This window comes from Hoplias malabaricus, chromosome 14, assembly GCF_029633855.1.
Source record: "Hoplias malabaricus isolate fHopMal1 chromosome 14, fHopMal1.hap1, whole genome shotgun sequence".
In the NCBI taxonomy this organism is placed as follows: Eukaryota; Metazoa; Chordata; class Actinopteri; order Characiformes; family Erythrinidae; genus Hoplias; species Hoplias malabaricus.
Genome location: NC_089813.1, coordinates 18538966 through 18558474, shown reverse-complemented (window position 1 = coordinate 18558474; position 19509 = coordinate 18538966). Strand labels below are relative to the sequence as shown.

The 19509-nt window shown below is 37.1% G+C and overlaps 1 protein-coding gene across 2 annotated transcripts in view; it reads right to left on the bottom strand.

Annotated features, from left to right (window-relative positions):
* dock5 (dedicator of cytokinesis 5) overlaps positions 1 to 19509 on the bottom strand; it is a 208447-nt gene that overhangs the window by 136893 nt on the left and 52045 nt on the right. For both annotated transcript variants that reach the window (XM_066643473.1, XM_066643474.1), the window contains exons 6-14: positions 19010 to 19158; positions 16057 to 16192; positions 15765 to 15922; positions 14170 to 14251; positions 13910 to 14039; positions 11956 to 12028; positions 11705 to 11847; positions 11462 to 11587; positions 708 to 832 (exon numbers count right to left, since the gene is read on the bottom strand). In XM_066643473.1, coding sequence (XP_066499570.1) covers positions 708 to 832; positions 11462 to 11587; positions 11705 to 11847; positions 11956 to 12028; positions 13910 to 14039; positions 14170 to 14251; positions 15765 to 15922; positions 16057 to 16192; positions 19010 to 19158 — 1122 coding nt within the window. The remainder of the gene's footprint in view (positions 1 to 707; positions 833 to 11461; positions 11588 to 11704; positions 11848 to 11955; positions 12029 to 13909; positions 14040 to 14169; positions 14252 to 15764; positions 15923 to 16056; positions 16193 to 19009; positions 19159 to 19509) is intronic.

Genomic DNA, 19509 nt, shown 5'->3' with positions numbered 1-19509 from the left:
GTCCCCTATTACACACGGGTGCTGCGTTAAGATCAAGATCTGAATAATGCTACTTTAAAGTCTAATACACAAGGAGACTGGCAAAGATTTTTTGGCCAGAGCTCAGCACAGATGGACCGATAAACAGTAGAAACATGTACACATTTCTTTTCTTTTATCACACTGTAAAAAAACAGATTTCAACAATATTGGGGAAACAAAGTTACAAAGTGATATTTGATCTTAATAGCAGCAGTTGAGTTTTGCTAACTTTTTAAAGCATGCTGTCCAAACTTACAAAGGGACACATTCAGCAGAAATGAAAAAATGTGTTGAACTGAAATGTTGTGTTAGTTTTTCTGCATCAATCTGCAACTGATGTGGAAATGTATCTTGCAAAACTTCAACAAGTTGGATCCTCAGTTCCCAGTTTAATAAAACATGTAATCAGATGGAATGGTGACTGAATAAGACTTTTTTGTTTCAAGCATCAAATTAAAACTTTTGTTTTTATTTACAATATACAATCAAGTTCATGATTGAAATATGTTGTAAAGATCTTGTAAATTAAAAAAATGCAATATATTAATTAAAAAACTATAAATATTAATATTATTAATATACTATTAATATTAAAAATTTATTATGAAATTTAAATAGTTTTAAGCAATTTTGGACAGTTGGAATACTCTCTGGACATATTAGTCTGTTAAAAAAAGTTTATTTACCTCTACTGGAATCCCATTATTATCAAGAACACTCATCACAACCTCTACATTTTTTTGGGTCTTCTTCTTTCCACGATCAAACTCTCCCTGCAGCAGTGTCACATAAATGTCATTTCTCACATTTCCTGTGTGGAGACAAATGCTGCATAAATATGTGTAAATGCTGCACAATATGTATATAAAATATAAAGTGATGCAATTATTACTAAAATTAAAAAATTACTTATTTTTGTTTATATATTGTGTGTGTGCTTAGGACTAGATATACAGACACAGACAAAATAGCCACTGAAAGTTTTTGCTGTGTGACCTAAAAAAACAAAAACCTTTTATATTTATACTGTACTTCCCTCCATTTAAAAAAATGTGAATAATGAATGTGAACAATGAATGATCAGTCTGAAAGAACTCATGAACATACAACATGGAAAAATACAACATGAACATAAAACATGGAAAAAAATGAACTTTGAGAAACTATATAAATGGGAAAGTGTCATTGATACGGAGAGTGTGAGCTGATGTGTATTTGCAGCTCTCTCCCTTCTGAGATATTCTGCAGAATAGAATAGAAAATGTTCCATTCTCATTCCTAAGGCAATTGATTTTTGGTGATGTTTATGTTTGAATTTTTAATTTTGACACTAGATTGCAGCTGACAGATTTAAACAACACTGTAACAAGTATTGGTTAATACAGGGCCCCTGTACTCCTTTATCCAAGCAACTTGTCTTTCCTTGATGAATCCTCTGTCCTCTTACAGATGCCAAATTTTCCAATCCACACACAAACCTGAAATCTTTCTTTTGTGTTTCCACCCCAGTTGCCTCTATGTTTATCTCCTTTCTTGTAGTCAAAGCCATTCCATAGTCTGTAGCCATGTAATCCTCCAGTGCATCATCTACCACTCCTGCACTCGCATACTGAAGTATTGTATATGTTTGTATATGTCTTATTGTAGCCTATATTGGTTGCATCCACATGGTTGATGACACCAAGGCTGCTGCTGCTAAGGGTTACTAGCCATTGGCGGCCCACTAGGGTTTATTCCCATCTTTCCAAGCTGCCACAAGATTTTCCCCTGTTGTCAACTTTTCTATTCACAGTAGTCACTAGGTAATCTAGGTAAGTAATTATAGTCATGTAAAATTACTACAAAATTCCAATGCTTACTATATTCAATTTTACAGATCAAAAGTTATTGGCAGTTTGCATGATGTTTAAAGTAACTAAATTTACAGTAATACAAAAAATAAAATTTACATTTTGTTCTGCAGGAATTTCCCATGTTTCTTTTGTAGGTTTAGCCTTGGTGAAAAAAATTATATTAATATGTATCATGATAGAGCTTCACGGTGGCACAACAGGTAGTGTCGCTGTCACGCAGATCCTGGGGTTCTTGGTTCGAGCCCTGCTCCAGGTGACTGTCTGTAAGTAATTTGGTGTGTTCTCCCCATGTCTGCATGGGTTTTTCTGGGTGCTCTGGTTTCCTCCCATGGTCCAAAAACACATGTTGGTAGGTGGAGCTGATACTCAAGTGTCGATAGGTGAATGTGAGAGGGTGTCGCCCTGTGGAGACTGGCGCCCCCTCCAGTGTGTGTTCCTGCCATGCGTCCAGTGATTCTGGGTAGGCTCCGTTTGCTTGTTTGTTTTTCTCATTGAGATAGGCCATCACTTCACAAAATAAATTCATAACTTTCAAATGGCAGATTAAGAGACTTTAAGACTTTAAGAGGCAAAAATGCAATATATATTAAAAATATTGCCTTCCCCTTGCCTCTAGTACTGGTAGCACTCAAACAACTGCATGACACCAAGTATTTCACCAAAATGAATCTCCGTAGTGCTTATAACCTAGTCAGGGTCATGGAAGGTGAGGAATGGAAGACCGCTTTTGTGACCTCTAGGGGAGATTGAGTATTTGGTCATTCTATTTGGTCTGTCAGTATCTCTTTCAGTTTTTCAATAATTTATTAATGATGTTCTGAGAGGAATAATAGGGATATATCGTTTATATGGATGACATCCTGATTAGAATTGTTACTAAGGGTGTCCCTTAAGAGTCTATTCTTGGACCATCACTTTTAATCTTTATATAAATGATATTGGCACCTCCAGTGTCAAGTGCAAAATACATCTTATACTGTGCAGCTGACCACATTAATACTGCAGTTGATAAACAACAGTACTCTTAATGCCTTAGAGTCTGCCTTTTTAAAACACAAATTTTAAATGCTGAGAAAACTAAATTTATGCTGTTCTCCAGTCCACGTGTCATAGATTTTAACACTTTTAAATTCACATCCCTGAAGGGAACCGATGTGGAAAAAGTTAGTCGATATATGTACCTTGGCATATGGCTAGATGATAAATGTACCTTTAAACAACATGTAAACCAGCTTACAGGTAAGCTGAAGCAAAAACCTGGCTTCCTATATTGAAATAAATCATGTTTTCACACACAAGAAAAAAGATTGTTGAAGCAACACTGCTGTCTGTGATGGATTATGGTGATGTGATGTGATTTACAGACATGTATCTGCAGCTACTTTAAAACTATGCCTTAAGATTCATCACTAGAGACCCTTACAGCACACATCACTGTTTATTATATGAAAAGGTTGGATGGTCTTGATGTACACCGAGAACCACACTGCTTTATTGTTATCTTTAACAATAAACACTTTAACTTCCTGGCCATATGCCATCGTTTATCACAAAAATGCTCACTAAAAGTAACAAAAATATATCAATGACAGGATCACCCTTCAGTTTTTACCGAACTGGGAAAATCTGCTTTTAGTTACAGGGCATCAGCGAGCTGGAATTCACTACACGAAACACTAAAGCTTGACTCACTGGTGTCACACAGTATTTTTAAACTTTTCATTTCTAACCATCTCCATGCAGCCTGCAAGTGTTTTACTTGATTTTTATTTCCTTTATCATACTTTATTTAGATGTGTATTATTATTTTGACTATTTATAGTATTAATGATTATTTTTATCAATAGTACTATTTATTTTACTATTTTTAGTCATAACTTTCTGTTTTTACTGGTCTTTGTTTTAATGCTCCTCTCTTTATTCATTTGAGTTTTATTCTTATTATCAGATTTTTATTTTGAGTTCTATTTTTATCTTATTATTTTTTTCTGTTTTATACTTCTTATCATTATTATTACTATTTTTATTTCTCTTACTATTTTTAGTTATTACATTCAGGTTTTTTTTTTTTTTTTTTTTTTTTTTTTTGCTGCTGTTTGCCTTAAGTTGTTATGTTCTTCTCTTGTTTACTCATTTATGAATTTTACTTGTATTATCAGATTTTTATTTTATACATAATTTGTATTTTATCTTATTTGTCTTTATTTTGTATTAATTTTTGGTTTTAATTTACAAACCGGAATCCAAAATAGTTGGGACACTAAACAAATTGTGAATAAAAACAAATTTATTTTATTTTATTATTTGTACTTCATAGGGAAAATAAAGGTTGATTGATTGATTGATTGATAACAAGGAGCAAGCTGACAGACACAGAGGGGACAATCCCTCATATCAACCTGGAGACTGGGTGTGGCTTTGAACCAGAGTCTTCAGGTTCAGGGAGGAATGTAAAAAGCTCCAGCCAAAATATTGGCCCATTCAGGATATTAAAGAAAGTCAATGATGTCACTGATCAGGTTGATCTGCTTTCTCAATTTTGCTCTAACCTGTTGTAACAGGTCCTTTGGATAACAATGTTTCCACCACTGTGCTTCACAGTTGGTATGGTGTATTTTTGGTTGTGTGCTTTGAACTCCACTTGGAGTTCAGTCCAAAAGTTTAATCTTGGTCTCAACTCACCATAAAACCTTTTGTCATATGTAATTAGAATCTTCCAAGTGTTTTTTGTCAAAGTGCAAACAAGATTCAGCATGGCACTTTTTTACATTTACATTTATGCATTTGGCAGACGCTTTTATCCAAAGCGACTTACAAAAGAGGATCTAACATTCAAACTACAGCACAATTTATACAAAATACCTTACATTAAGTGCAATATGCCAGGAAGTAATAAGTGCTTTAAAGAAAAACATTCAGTGCAAGAGATACTCTCGGAAGAGCTGGGTCTTCAAGGATTTATTGAATGCGGAGAGGGTTTCTGTTGCTCTGATTTTTAGGAATTACCTCTTTCTTGCCACCCTGCCATGCAGGCCAGCTTTATGTAAAGCTTGTGCGATTGTTGCCACATGCACAGGCCAACCAACCTCAGCCATACAACCTTATAGGTCCTTCAAAGTTGCTATTAGCCTCTTGGTAGTTTTACTGATCAATGTCATCCTGGCTCGGTTATCAAGTTTGAAGGGACGTCCTGTTCTCGGCATTGCTGAGTGGTGCTGTAAGGTGAGTAAGGTGCTGGTGTGGTGGTGATATACATTTTCCACTTCTTGATAATGCTCTGAACAGTATTCAGGGGGGTGGTTAAAGCTGTTAAAATCTTTTTGTATTCTTCCCCTAACTTGTGCATTTTCGCAGTTTATCAAGGGGCTCTTTTGAAAGCAACTGTCTAACCATGGTGTTACCATGCACTACTACTCGACTACATCTTAGATCCAGGGAGTCTGTTCATTTTCCCATTAAAATGAACAACATGCATGATGCAGCACTTTATTAATGCTGTACTCCAAGCATATTCAACTCGAATTAAACTTTGACTCAATACATGGCAGTATTTTAAGCCTTATATTAGTATATTGACACTCTTAGCCTAATTGCTAATCTGAGCTATGGAGATTATATATAATACAAACCGGATTCCAAAAATGTTGGGACACTAAACAAATTGTGAATAACAACTGAATGCAATGATGTGGAGATGGCAGTTGTCAATATTTTATTCGTAATAGAGCATAGACGACAGATCAAAAGTTTAATCTGAGTAAATATAACATTTTAAAGGAAAAATGTGTTGATTAAAAATTTCACAGTGTCAACAAATCCCAAACAATTTGGGACAAGTAGCAATAAGTGGCTGGAAAAATGAAATTGAGCATATAACGAACAGCTGGAAGACCAATTAACATTAATTATATCAATTGACAACATGATTGGGTATAAAAAGAGCTTCTCAGAGTGTCAGTGTCTCTCTGAAGCCAAGATGGTAAGAGGATCACCAATTCCACCATTGTTGCACAGAAAGATGGTGCAGCAATACCAGAATGGTGTTACCCAGCGTAAAATCACAAAGACGTTTAAGTTATCATCATCAACCGTGCATAGCATCATCAAAAGATTCAGAGAATCTGGAACAATTGCTGTGCTTAAGGGTCAAGGCCGTAAAACTCTACTGGATGCTTGTGATCTCCGGGTCCTTAAACGTCACTGCACCTCAAACAGGAATGCCACTGTCAAGGAAATAACAGAATGAGCTCAGGAATACTTCCAGAAAGCATTGTCAGTGAACACAGTCCACCTTGCCATCCACCGTTGCCAGCTGAAACTCTACAGTGCAAAGAGGAAGCCATTTCTAAGCAAGCTCCACAAGCTCAGACGTTTGCACTGGGCCAGGGGTCTTTTAAAATGGAGTGTGGCAAAATGGAAGACTGTTCTGTGGTCAGATGAGTCACGATTTGAAGTTCTTTATGGAACACTGGGACGCTATGTCATCCGGACCAGAAAGGACAAGGTACCCCAAGTTGTTATCAATGCTCCATCCAGAAGACTGCATCACTGATGTTATGGGGTTGTATGAGTGCTTGTGGCATGGGTAGCTTGCATGTCTGGAAAGGCACCATTAAAATGATACATTCTCTCAGTTTAAACTTTTGATCTGTGATTTGTCTTCTATTCTGAATAAAATATTAGATGTTGGCACCTCCACATCATTGCATTCAGTTTTTATTCACAATTTGTTTAGTGTCCCAAATTTTTGGGAATCCGGGTTGTAGCTATATTAGCTCCATAGCTATACTAAGACACTCCCTAACATACATGCTAACAACTGAACCATTTTTTTTTTTAATACTAAGTTTACTTAATATACCTTGTATGCTCCAGGGTGTTTTTTCCCTTTCACTCATATTTTGAATATCTTTAAACAATTGTTGACCATATCAATGTATTAAAACATTAGAAATTTAACTTGTTTAAGTTATTAAGACTAATTAATTGTTCTATCATATTTGACCATAATTCCCTCACATAATTCAATAATTCACCCTTTATAAAATGCAATGACATATTAGTGGTTTTATTTAGCAATGTGAACACAGTAACATTGTCCTGAAAGTAGACTACATTTTTAATAGTGAAATATGCATTAAATAAAACACTCGCTCTCCTGTCCAAACACCCTATCTCCTACGTCGCTTAATCCCTCTATGTTTGAGGTGAAAGCATTCTAGCATTAATTTTTTTCATTAAAGCCCCCGTGTCCAGTGCCAAAGCTCTTCCTGAATCTTAAATTATACCTTATTTTATGCTAATTCATCATAAATCATCAAAACTACACTGAGATATTATAATATAACAGTTTCTTATAGCCAGTTTGCCCTGCATATCACACTACACATTAAATGTGACGTTCATAATCATAATAATAATAATATAATCTCTCTCTCTCCTCATGGCAGTGAAAAGACATCTGGAGAGTTTACACAGCGTAGGGAATGCTGGTTACGAATGTAACCGTGGTTATGTGAGTAGTGGGTGACCGCCAGGATGGTACTTACAAGTGGATAATGCTCTGCTGTGCCAACTGCAGACCGAGAATCTGAATTCCAAACAGTCACGTATGACATAGCGACGCGAGTATATATAAGTTCGACTCTCACTCGCAACACCCTCAGGGACCCGGTCTCTTCTCACACACTCAGAGTGACCAGGAACATTGTTACACTCCTAACAGAGTGAGCTGTAGCCAATGCAGGTATGGTACGGTTGGCATCTTCATAAGCCATTCTGATGATATCCACAAGCCAGTGCGAGAGCCACTGCTTCGAAAGTGGTGAGCCCAGCTTAGACTCCGCAAAACACAAACAACTGATCAGTTTTGCGCAACTCTGCCATAGCAGTAACGTAGCGCCTCAGTGTTCAAACGGGACACAAACTATGTCTTCCGGAATCAGACTGCTCAGTATATGCTACCAATTCAATCGATTGATTAATAAATTCCCAAGATAACACCTTGGGCAGGAAGGCTGGGTTAGTCCGCAATGTAACAGAGGAGTCGTCCAATCTCCATTGGAGACAAAGTGGACTGACAGAAAGTGTGTGAAGTTCACAGACACACCTTGCTGTAGACACAGCAACCAGGAATGCAGTCTTTAATGACAACCATCTCAGAGTGGCTTCTTCCGCTGGTTCAAAGGAAGGACCACAAAGAAATTCTAACACCAAAGAGAGATCCCACGGGGATGATCTTAATGCGCGGGGTGGACGCTATCTCCTCACCCCTTTCAAGAAGGCCACAATCAGCTTATGAGAACCCTGAGAGGATCCCCCATCTAAGGCCAAGTAGCTAGCTAAGGCAGCCACATAAACTTTAATTGTCGAGGGAGACTTCCCTTCTTCCAGTAGAGATTGAATAAAGGAAAAGACTGATTCTGTGGTGCATGAATCAGGCACAATCTGATGAGTCACACACCAATCTTCAAATACCTTCCATCTACCAGCATACAAAGCCCGGGTGGATGGAGCTTGCGCACTCAAGATTGTGATCCAAACCTCAGGGGTACACCTAGTTAACTTGGAAACGGCCCTAAGGGCCACACCCACAGCTTCAGAAATTCTGGCTGAGGGTGTCAAACTTGTCCCTTCAACTGGGAGAGAAGGTCTCTTCGATGAGGAAGCTCCCACGGAGAGCCTTGTAACAAGAATATCAGAAAAAGAAACCAAGGCCGACATGGCCATCGCGGGGCCACCAACAAAACTCTGCATGTCTCCTTCTGGACTCCACTGGGCCAGTCATGAACTAACGCATCCAGTCCCATTGAACCGTCCTGTTCCAGGTCTGTAAACCACAGACGGCAGTGAGTTGTTTCTTCCGACGCAAACAAGTCCATTTTCGCTTTCCCAAACATTCCCCAAATTATTCGGATAAAATCGCCAGTGGCCCTTGTTTAGTGTCTGGCACGAGAGGGCTTCTGCCATCACGTTGGACATGCCAGGCAGGTGAGCAGCTCTCAGAGAAAGAAACCTGGGGTAATCCCACTCCCAGAGATCCCGCAATTGCTCCAACAGCGCCTGGCACTTGGTGCCACTGAAGTGATTCATGTGGTACACATTGGACAAATTTTCTGACCGCACCAGAACATGTAGATTCTGCAGGACAGGCAGGAATTGAGTGCTAGCGTACTGCTCTAGTGCCATCCCTGGTTGCCACACACCCTGTACCCATCTGTGGCGCCAAACTGCCCCCCAACCCATGGAGGAGGCATCTGTGGTCACCCTGGAGCATAGAACCGTCTTGGAGCTCCATGGTTGAAGGGCTGAAAGACAGTCCATGGAGATACGAACCAGCACATGTTTGTGGCACACCAGGTCCAGCTGGAGGCCCAGCAGCTACATCTGAAAAGCCAGAATGTGGAGCATCCCCAGTGCTACCTGCACTGCAGCCATCAGCATCCCCTGGAGATGCAACAAGGTCAGAAACGGCACTCCTGCCCCTCGCTGTAACATTTGAATTAGCCCCAGGATATCCTGTGACCAATTGAGGGGCAGGGAACCCATCATTGATTTGGAGTCTAAGATCATGCCTATGAACCTTGTTGTCTGGGAAGGAGACAACTGACTCTTTCCCTGGTTGATTGTTAGGCCTAGCGTCTGGACATGGTGTAGTATTGTGCATGTGTCCCTGGTGGCCTGCTCCTTGGAGGGGGCCAGCCAGTCATCCATGTAAGGCAAGATTCTCAACCCCAGGACCAAGAGTGGAGAGAGTGCTGCCTGCATGCAGAGAGTAAATGTTCTCGGGGCCAGAGAAAGACAGAAGGGAAGAAATCTGAACGGGTAGACCATGCCCTGGAAAGCAAACCGCAGGAACCTTCTGTGGTCCTGCGCTATGGGTATCTAAAAATATGCATCCTTTAGGTCCACAGTGGTGAACCATTCACCCCTGGAAATGCTGCTGAGAACCGTAGAATCATGCGGAAATGCAACACTTTTAAGTATTTGTTCAGTCGACGGAGGTCTAGAATTGTGTATCCCTATAAATGGCCCACCCTGTACAACTTCAGAGGCTCAACAGTCTGGGGTCTTCTTGTTGTATTTTGGGCTTCATAATGTGCCACACATTTTCAATGGGAGACAGGTCTGGACTGCAGGCAGGCCAGTCTACTACCTGCACTTACTTTGAAGCCACGCTGTTGTAACACGTTTAGAATGTGGCTTGGCATTGTCTAAGAAGTGACATCAATGAAAAAGACGTTGCTTGGATGGCAGCATATGTTGCTCCAAAAACTTTATGTACCTTTCAGCATTAATGGTGCCTTCACAGATGTGCAAGTTACCCATGCCATGGGCACTAACACATCCCCATACCATCAAAGATACTGCCTTTGAACTTTGCGCTGTTAACAATCTGGACAGTCCTTTTCCTCTTTGGCCTGGAGGACACGATGTCCATGATTTCTAAAAACAATTTGTAACTGTAGACTCGTCAGACCACAGGACACTTTTCCACTTTGCCTCAATTCATCTCACATGAGCTCAGGCCCAGAGAAGCTGGCGGCGTGTTGTTGATATATGGCTTTTGCTTTGCATGGTAGAGTTTTAACTTGCAATTGTAGATGGAGCAACACACTGTGTTCACTGACAATGGTTTTCTGAAGTGTTCCTGAGCCCATATGGTAATATTCGTTACAGAATGATGTTGGTTTTTAATGCAGTGCTGCCTGAGAGATTGAAGACCACGGGCATTCAATGTTAGTTTTCGGATTTCCGCTTACTTTTTTTATTATGGACTGTAGATGATGAAATCCCTAAATTCCTTGCAATTGTGCTTTGAGAAACGTTGTTCTTAAACTGTCTGGCGAGTTGCTCACACAGTTGTTCACAAAGTGGTGAACCTCACCCCATCCTTGCTTGTGAATGACTGAACGCTTCGGGGATGCTCCATTTATACCCAATCATGACAATCACTGTGGTTAAACTTTAACCTCTTCACCTGTGGAATGTTCCAAACAGGTGTTTTTTTTCCAGTCTTTTGTTGCCCCTGTCCCAACTCTTTTGAAATGTGTTGCAGGCCTCAAATTCAAAATGAGCGAATATTTGCAAAAAAACAATAAAGTTTATCCATTTGAACATTAAATATCTTGTCTTTATAGTGTATTCAATTGAATATAGGTTGAAAAGTATTTGTAAATCATCGTATTCTTTTTTTATTTATGTTTTACACAACGTCCCTACTTCATTGGAATTGGGGTTGTATATGGACACAAAAAGAGACAAATCAGACATATAACAAAGGACAAAAGTAATTCACAGAGAGACATGTGTAAATGCTGGAAAGCTTATTGAATTGAATGGTACTGTTTGGCACTTAAAAAGGCTGTTTGTGACTGATGATTTTTTTTCATTTTCTTGCTCCTTAAGCTATATTTTTATGTCTGGAGTCCTAAATTAATACAAATAACAGAAATGAGAAAAAATGTAACTGTATTGAATATCATTAACATCAGGTTATTTTATCTGAAACTAAACATTTAAGTGTCTGAAAATATATTTAGACAAGCATCCATCAAACTGTAATTTTGACAAATTATCTAACCAACCTGGGAGGATGATTTCAGGAAAGCCCATTTTCTTGACTATGGCAGTTGTGCGGTCCAAAAAGTGAGGATAGTCCTTTTGAACCTGTGCCTGATCTCCTGGGAGCAGCTTCAGTGACACAAAGAGACCTGGTTGTCCAGGAAAAAATAGCAAAAAAAGTTCTTGTAGACAACATACATCAAGAAGCATTACCTCATTCATAAATAAATGCATTTATTCATGTTGAAAACGATGCATGTCTTTACCCTGTCCTTTGTGGTTAACATCTCGTGTGGCAATTACTTTGTTGAAAACAACTGTAAGGGGTTCATTTTCTCCAATAACACGAGAAGGGATGAGAGGGGACATGATCAGCTGTCTTTGGCGGATGTATGTTTCCATGGCAATCCTACAAATATCAGTAGCCGAGAAGGAGACTAATTTAGTGAACACCAATATATTAAAGAAAAATAATTTGAAGCACTCATTTTCGGAAGGAATAAGGAAAGACACCCACTGCTGGAAAGGGATGAAATGTTGCTTTTCTTCATCATCTGCTTTCCCATGAGTGATGTCTGTGATATCCATCACTATGGACAAAATATTCACATTTTAGCCAATTAATTACATCATACTTTAAGAAATAGAGTTAAAATAAAATGACAAAATTCATGTGTTGCAATGACTGAAAACAGCTGTAAATTTAACAGTAGAATGACTATGCTATGATTTTTTTTTCGTAAGGGACACTGTGCTCTCAATCTTCCCCTCCCCTGCTGTGAGCCACATTGTTATGCTAATGACATGCCCTGTGTCTAAACAAAAACAAACACCCCTCACCCTAAACACTAGACAGATATCAGCTTGGCAGTCAGACTGGGTCAAATGATGAGTAAAATAAGTTTTACTTCAAATGAGTCAAATGAGTAAAATAAGTTTTACGTTTGATATTGAGAGATTCTGAATTCTTTATCTCCATTTATCACAGTGGAGAGTGTAGATGCGGTTTCTGTTTTGTTTTCAAATTATGGAAATCAACAAAATAAAACCTCAAATATTTCTTTCTATAACATTTATTTTACTGAATTTCGCTTTGATATTGTTATATGTGAGAAAAGTCAAACCATAATGCCTCCATTATGTGCTCTGTGCTCACCGCGCTCTCTCCCTCCGGTCACACTGCAGTCAGTAACAGTGAGCACAATATCATTGTGCCTTGACAGAACTGTAAAAAGCCATGGTCATTCATTTATAGTATTTTTTGAAGTAATTTTATTCCCTTTTCATTCAGAGTCTTCTTTTAAGTTTACTTTTTCTTGTTCAATTCCCCCATTTTCCCCCCATTTAATTTTCTGCACTGGATCTTTCTTTTGGAATATGAATTAACAAAAGGTATTTATTTAAAATAAGATTATCAAAAAAATTAATTCTAAAATTTTAAATGAACAGTTGCAACAAGCACAATAAATAAACCAAAGCTTTGGTAAATAAATGTGTTTACCAGGTGTGAATGTGTTGTATGTGTAGCAATTACAAAACGAGAGAGGACAGTAGTCGTTTCTCTCTCTGATAAAGTTATCAGATATATAAATATCAAATTATCAAACATATATAAGTTCCAGAAGTTAATTATATATATATATATATATACATATATATATATATATATATATATATATATATATGCTACATGCTATACATACAAAATATACCCACAATTGCAAATATATAATATAAACACAACTACTTTACTGACACTTAATTGAAAGAACAGTTATTATAATCGATTATTATGATTAGTAATTCCCGCTTGGGGTAACTGTCTGTTAGGACTGTGGTGTGTTCTCCCTGTGTCTGCGTGGGTTTCCAGGTGCTCCAGTTTCCTCCCACAGTCCAAAAACACACGTTGGTAGGTGAACTGGTGACTCAAAGTATCTGTAGGTGTGAGTGTGTGAGTGAATGTCTGAGTGTGTGTCTTGCCCTGTGAAGGACTGGCGCCCCCTCCAGGGTGTATTCCCACCTTGCGCGAATTACCCTGAACTGGATAAGCGGTTACAGATAATAAATGAATGAATGGATAAGCGGTTACAGATAATGAATGAATGATTGAATATTATTATTATGATTGTTATTATTATTATTATTATTAACAGGCTATTTTTTAATTTGTAAATTTACAAAAGGTGACCTTTCCATCTATTTCATTCCGTCTCTCACTCTATGACCTATTGTTGTATAAGCTATAGCTTTTAACTTTCTAGAGTGAAAACTTGTAAATTGGTCATATTTGCATGGAACACAATAGGAGGACTAGAGTTTCTAACAGCACTCTGGAAAGCATGAATAAGAAAAGTGGACTGGTGTCCCCCTGGGGGTTATAAAGAAGGATGTCGTCAGAATCCTGAAATTTCAGTCATGCTAGTGCTAGATCCTTCAACATTTTTTTTGTATTAAAAAATTGATTGTATGACCTGCTACTCCAAAAGGCCGTCTCAGACCACCAGTGTGCTTTTTGCCTTCTTTTAGCTCCATGCAGCCCACGCGGATTATCTGACACACCAGGAACAGATGAGGTCTGATCAGATCACTGCTGCTTAGGTCCTTCACAAAAGGAAATGACAGAAATAGACTTTTCATAATATAGTCATGTGTAGAGAACTGTCATATAAAGATATTGTGCAGTGCTTCATAATTCAAAGAAAGAGCATTAGTATTTAGTAAATTATGGTACCGTGAAAAGTGCTGATATATTGTTGAGCTTCTCAATCTCTTTAGGCATGCCTTTACTGTCCCACCTTACCAGGAAATTTTCACTGCAAAGAGGAAGTAGAAAGAAGTGCATCACAAGCATTCAATACTTTCTAGCATATATTTACCATGACTGCACACTGCATATTTCCATAGACTTGGCACAGAAATTAAGCAAATGGTGCTTTTATTTAACAACAGCATTATCACTGAAATTACAAGGGTATTCATAAAAAAAACAACTAGACAGAACACAAAAACAAGAGAAGCAGAGATGCCAAATGATACAAACCTGTGTATATAATAAATAATATAATATAGAGATGCCATTGTCACAGAGGTGTTTTTGGTATTTCAAAAACAGGAAAGCCCAAAATACATAACCTTGTCATTGGAAGGTCTGGAGAAGTTTGGTGCTTCATATCAATATCTTTGTTTACAATAATAACAAACTATAAAAACTGTTTATCTTGTCAGTTGCTGACACTGTAGGTATGATCATAGAAAGCCTGTTATTTTCTGTTCATACCAAAGCTACAAACTGAAGCACCGTGCTGAGATGTCGTTTACAATACAGCAAGAAGATAACATTTTAACATTTAAGTTTTTGAATATTTCTAAAACCAAGCACCTTACCATTTTATAAATTAAGTAATCTACTTGATAAAGGAACAGGGCATCAGTAGGAACTAGATATTTATGAATTGACTTATATGTCTATAAGGGTCTGACTGATAAAACGGTGCTGTAACCTATTCACAGCCTCGTTTATTTTGAGTAACACCTCGTGCTGGTGTTCTGGCTTTAATAATCCGGAAATTTTGTCCGTTTTCATGTAAAGTTAAACAAAAAGCTGTGCAGATGTAATTTACTCGTCAGAAAGTCAGTAATGTTGAGATGTGTCAGTGTATTCATGTCGTTATTCATGTCGGACAGACAAGATGACTTTCTCTTTGTTAAATACATAGTAGAAAATATAAAGGCTGTGTCACAGAAACATTCTCCAAGCATAAAGAAGAAAATATGATCAATATTACCTCAACAAAGTTCTACACATTTGTTCGAGGCTCAAGTAAAACACTAAGCTGCTCACCGCGCTGGACATGCAGATTTTTAGGTCACAAAAAAGTACTTGTCTGGGGAAAAGAGGACGTTTATCACAGCGGAACGGTTCCAAATTTAGTTTACGAGCTAGAATGTGAAATATGGCTGAACTAACAACAGACTGTTATTAACAGTTCCTACTAGCGCATGCACGCTTCAACATTAGGTGTCAGTCATCCAGTTTAAATGCCTCTTCTAGGCCGGCCAGGTAGGTGGTCCGGCAAATACAACAACAAAATTAAATAATTTCAAAATAATAAAATGTTGCTTTATCAAGGAAATAAACAATTACTCAAAACACTCTTGTTACTAATACAGTACAAGCATAGAAACAATTTCAAGGCATGTGTTGGGCAAATATGGCATATCATAATGGGGCTTAAATAAAAAAACTTTATGAAAAAAAAAAAAGTTCATTATATGGGTAGTTTTCAATGTTTTCCAAAGCATTCCATGTTTTGAGATGATTCTGACCTTATGAACTCAGACTGGTCTGTGTCATAGAGGGACATAAGCAGCTCAGCATCTTCACCAATGTTGCAGACAAAGTTCTTGAGGCTCATAAGGAGGCTGTAGGTATGCGCAGAACTAAAGACAGCCTGTCGCCGCATTGTCGGGTTCTGGAGACGTGTCTGGACACCAAAAACAGTCGTACAGCAGAACATTTAGAAGGAATTTTATTCATATTTTTTACATGGAGATACCTTCAAGGAACAGTAAGTTGTTAAAATATTAGAGGAAAAAAGTCAATAAGCAATATTCATACTTTCTCTTCCTGTATTCGCTCATCAATACTGTGGGAAGCGGATTCATGGGCTCTGAATAAACTGACTGTACTGGTGCATTCTGGCTCTAATGTGTTCCCAGCCTCATTTCGAACAACCAAGTCCAGCCCAAGAATTCTGTAAATAAATATGAATCAAATCTATGACTATGTCAAATATGAAGATCTGTGTAAAAAAAAACAAAAAAAACACACACACACACACACACACACACAGACAGGCGGTTTGGAATAATGTTTCGTTTTCTATCGTATAAAGTATGTGTTGCTGAAATATGTATTGATATTTTCATTAACTTTATTTTAAGGTCTGTTTCTTAACAGTCAAATAACTATTAGCATCAACTAACAATACTTGAATATTTAATAGTAACATGTTTGTAAGAGAGCTTACAAATGTGTTATAAATGTATTTGTATGTGTTAAATACTACCAAGTGGTCTGACATACAGAGTAAGTACTACTATTTTCTTTTTTTTTTTGGTAAGTTGCAAGATATGTTCAATATTTTAATAAAATAAATAAATAAATATTCAGGAGCATACTGTGTGTTTACAGCAGTTATTAGCCATTAGCTTGAAAGGATCTTTTTTATTGCAATTGCAAAACTAAAGTATAATATTCTACTATTAATAATAAACACATTCAACATGTGCTTATTAGTGTTGTAGAAGTGGATCATATAAACAACCTACATTAATAAATTTTTTATTAAGGAATTTGCAACACCATAACTAAAGTGCAAATTATTCACATGTATAAATATTGACTACCCCTTAGAAAATTCTTATTAATGCTGTGGACAACCTACCTTCAGTTGCTAGTATTTTAGTGGACATATACATTGTTCACTCACCGGTGTGAACTATTGTATTATTTATGTACTTATGTACTTACACTAGGAATCAATACCCAGAGAACCTTTGACATGCTGACCCTGATCTTGGATTTACTAGCAGTAACTACCGTATTAGGCAGCTTATCTATAGGGTCATGCTTGGCCTGGAGCCCACCCGGAATGTAACTGAAATATTACAATAAATAATATTTAGGACATTAATCAATAAAGAGTTAATAAACAATTTAAAGATATTTTAAAAATACATTTGTTTAACAATTTTTAAGTGCTTACAAATTATGTTACTATTAAATACATAATTGTAAATTGCTGAATAATTGTTTATTAATGGCTATCTAAGGGTTAATTAATGATTAAAAAACAGACCATAAAATCAACACCTTTTTAATGTAAATAGTACTGTAAATAAATAATTTTCCCATCAAACATTCTACAGGGATGTTTTTGGCTAAGGCAACAGACTTTGTGAAACAATAACAAGACAAAAGGCACAGATTGTGGCTTACATGTTCATCTTATCCTAAGAGTTTAATCATGTTATTCTGATGGTATAGATAGAAAGAGTCTGATGTGTCAAAACTACTACAAAACATAATTCTATTAAGGCTATTTTTAAGAAACTGACAGTTTGTAGTGTATTTTTAAAGGTGCTAGTTTAATGCAGTTAAAAGCAGTTAAAAGCTGTAGAGCACTCTAGAGGCAGTAACTTAGGGCTGGGCGATATGGACAAAAAAATCATATCTTGATATTTTTTAGCTGAATATATGATATATGTTGTGAAAAAATGTATTATGAACATTTTATAAACAGAACATTCAGTTTTATATGTGTTAGCTCAACCTCATCTCTTAATATTCAAATGAAAATCAAATGTCCATGTATGTTTAAGACAAAGGTTTTCATGTAAAAACTTCTGCTATGTGCTCCCAGTGTGGACTTCTGGGAAATAACTCGTCTGCAGATACACAATCTTCAATAAAGTGGAAAATATGGCTCACAGGTGCGACATGACCATATATCTGTCATTAAGGCAAAATGTTTTACTCTCGCAAGCCAGTCGGAAAAGGTCTGTTGGACTTGTGTACATTAGGCAGCGCTTCTCATGCAAAGACATTGCGACAGGACAATTGGTCTCATGGGTCAGGTGTTTTAATCAGCCTTGTGGAGCCCTTTTGCTCTACTGTTGAGATGGGGAGCATACCCGTTGCTATTTAGTAAACTACCGCTTTAGTAACATAACAGTAGCATCTCAGAGTTTAACAGCTTCATATAGTAGTTTGTGCTGCAGTTGTAAGTGGTGAAACAGGCTGGGAGTACTCTTGCACTTTGATACTACATCCTTTCGGCATTCCCTGCAGATAGCCATTTCTGCTACTCATCTGATTGGTAAAATTCATACTATTTACATATAACAAACTGCTGTTCTTCTTTTTCACGCTCTGTGTTACTCTGCTCCATTGTGTGTGAGAAGAAAGAGAACTCGGGTGGGGGCAAGGCTGTGAGCAGAGCAAAGCAGACGAGCTGAGCAGAGCACAGAATGGCCCTGTACAAGACTTAGACATTTTAAAAACTTAAAATATCAATATAAACGATATAGCCTCACTCCATATCCCGCTCTGTTCTATCTCAAAATATTTTATTATATTGATATATCGCCCAACCCTACAGTAACTCTAAACATTTTACATAAATCTGAATCATTATTGTGCTATAATGACAGAAATGGGTCATTAATTTGTCAAAAAAAAAATTCTGTACATAGCTAAAGTTAATGACTCAGGGCTGTACACCTGAATTATTGAAAGTCAGTACATTCTGATGAAGCTAATTTTGTCCAGTCTTAACTAAATGCACTATTTTAAATAGGATAAATAATTTTGTTTCAAACATGACAAATTAAACAATTGAAATGAACTACACGAAATGATGCTGTTAACTGCAATTTAGTTTGACTGACACCTATTTTAAAATAAGAACTGCTGTTATATAGCTGCATCTGTGACAGACTGGAAACACCATAGTGAAAATCATGTTTGGCAGGAGGTTCAAAAGTTTTTTGAAAAGGTGACACAATACCTGTTTCCATAATCAATTTTTGCTGTGACTTTTTTCTTGAGCTCAACAAGGTCATCTTTGGGCAGTGTTCCTGACACAATCTGTGAGTGATATTCAATAAGACTGTAGGCCATCTGCTGAACAGTCCGGAACAGTGTAGTCTTATTGTTCTGTTACGGAAACAAGCAGAATGCTGATTACAGGTAATATTTTTGTTGTTACATCACATCAAGAGTATGTGGTAAAAGGATAAATTAGTCATACATAAGAGCTTTATATTATTTATGAAAGTAATTATTTATTCTTATTTATTCTAATAATTATTTATTATTAGTTGTGTGGGGAATTACCTGTTTATATAAAAGTTAAGGATTAATTGCTCGATGGTAGCTTACAGAGCTGGCTTTATATGAAAATTTTATATAGCAGTCTCATTCACAATGTAAAATGATTGTTATAATTTAGAATAGTATAATAAACAAAAATGCATGTTTGTAGTAATTTGTTTTGCAAATATTTGG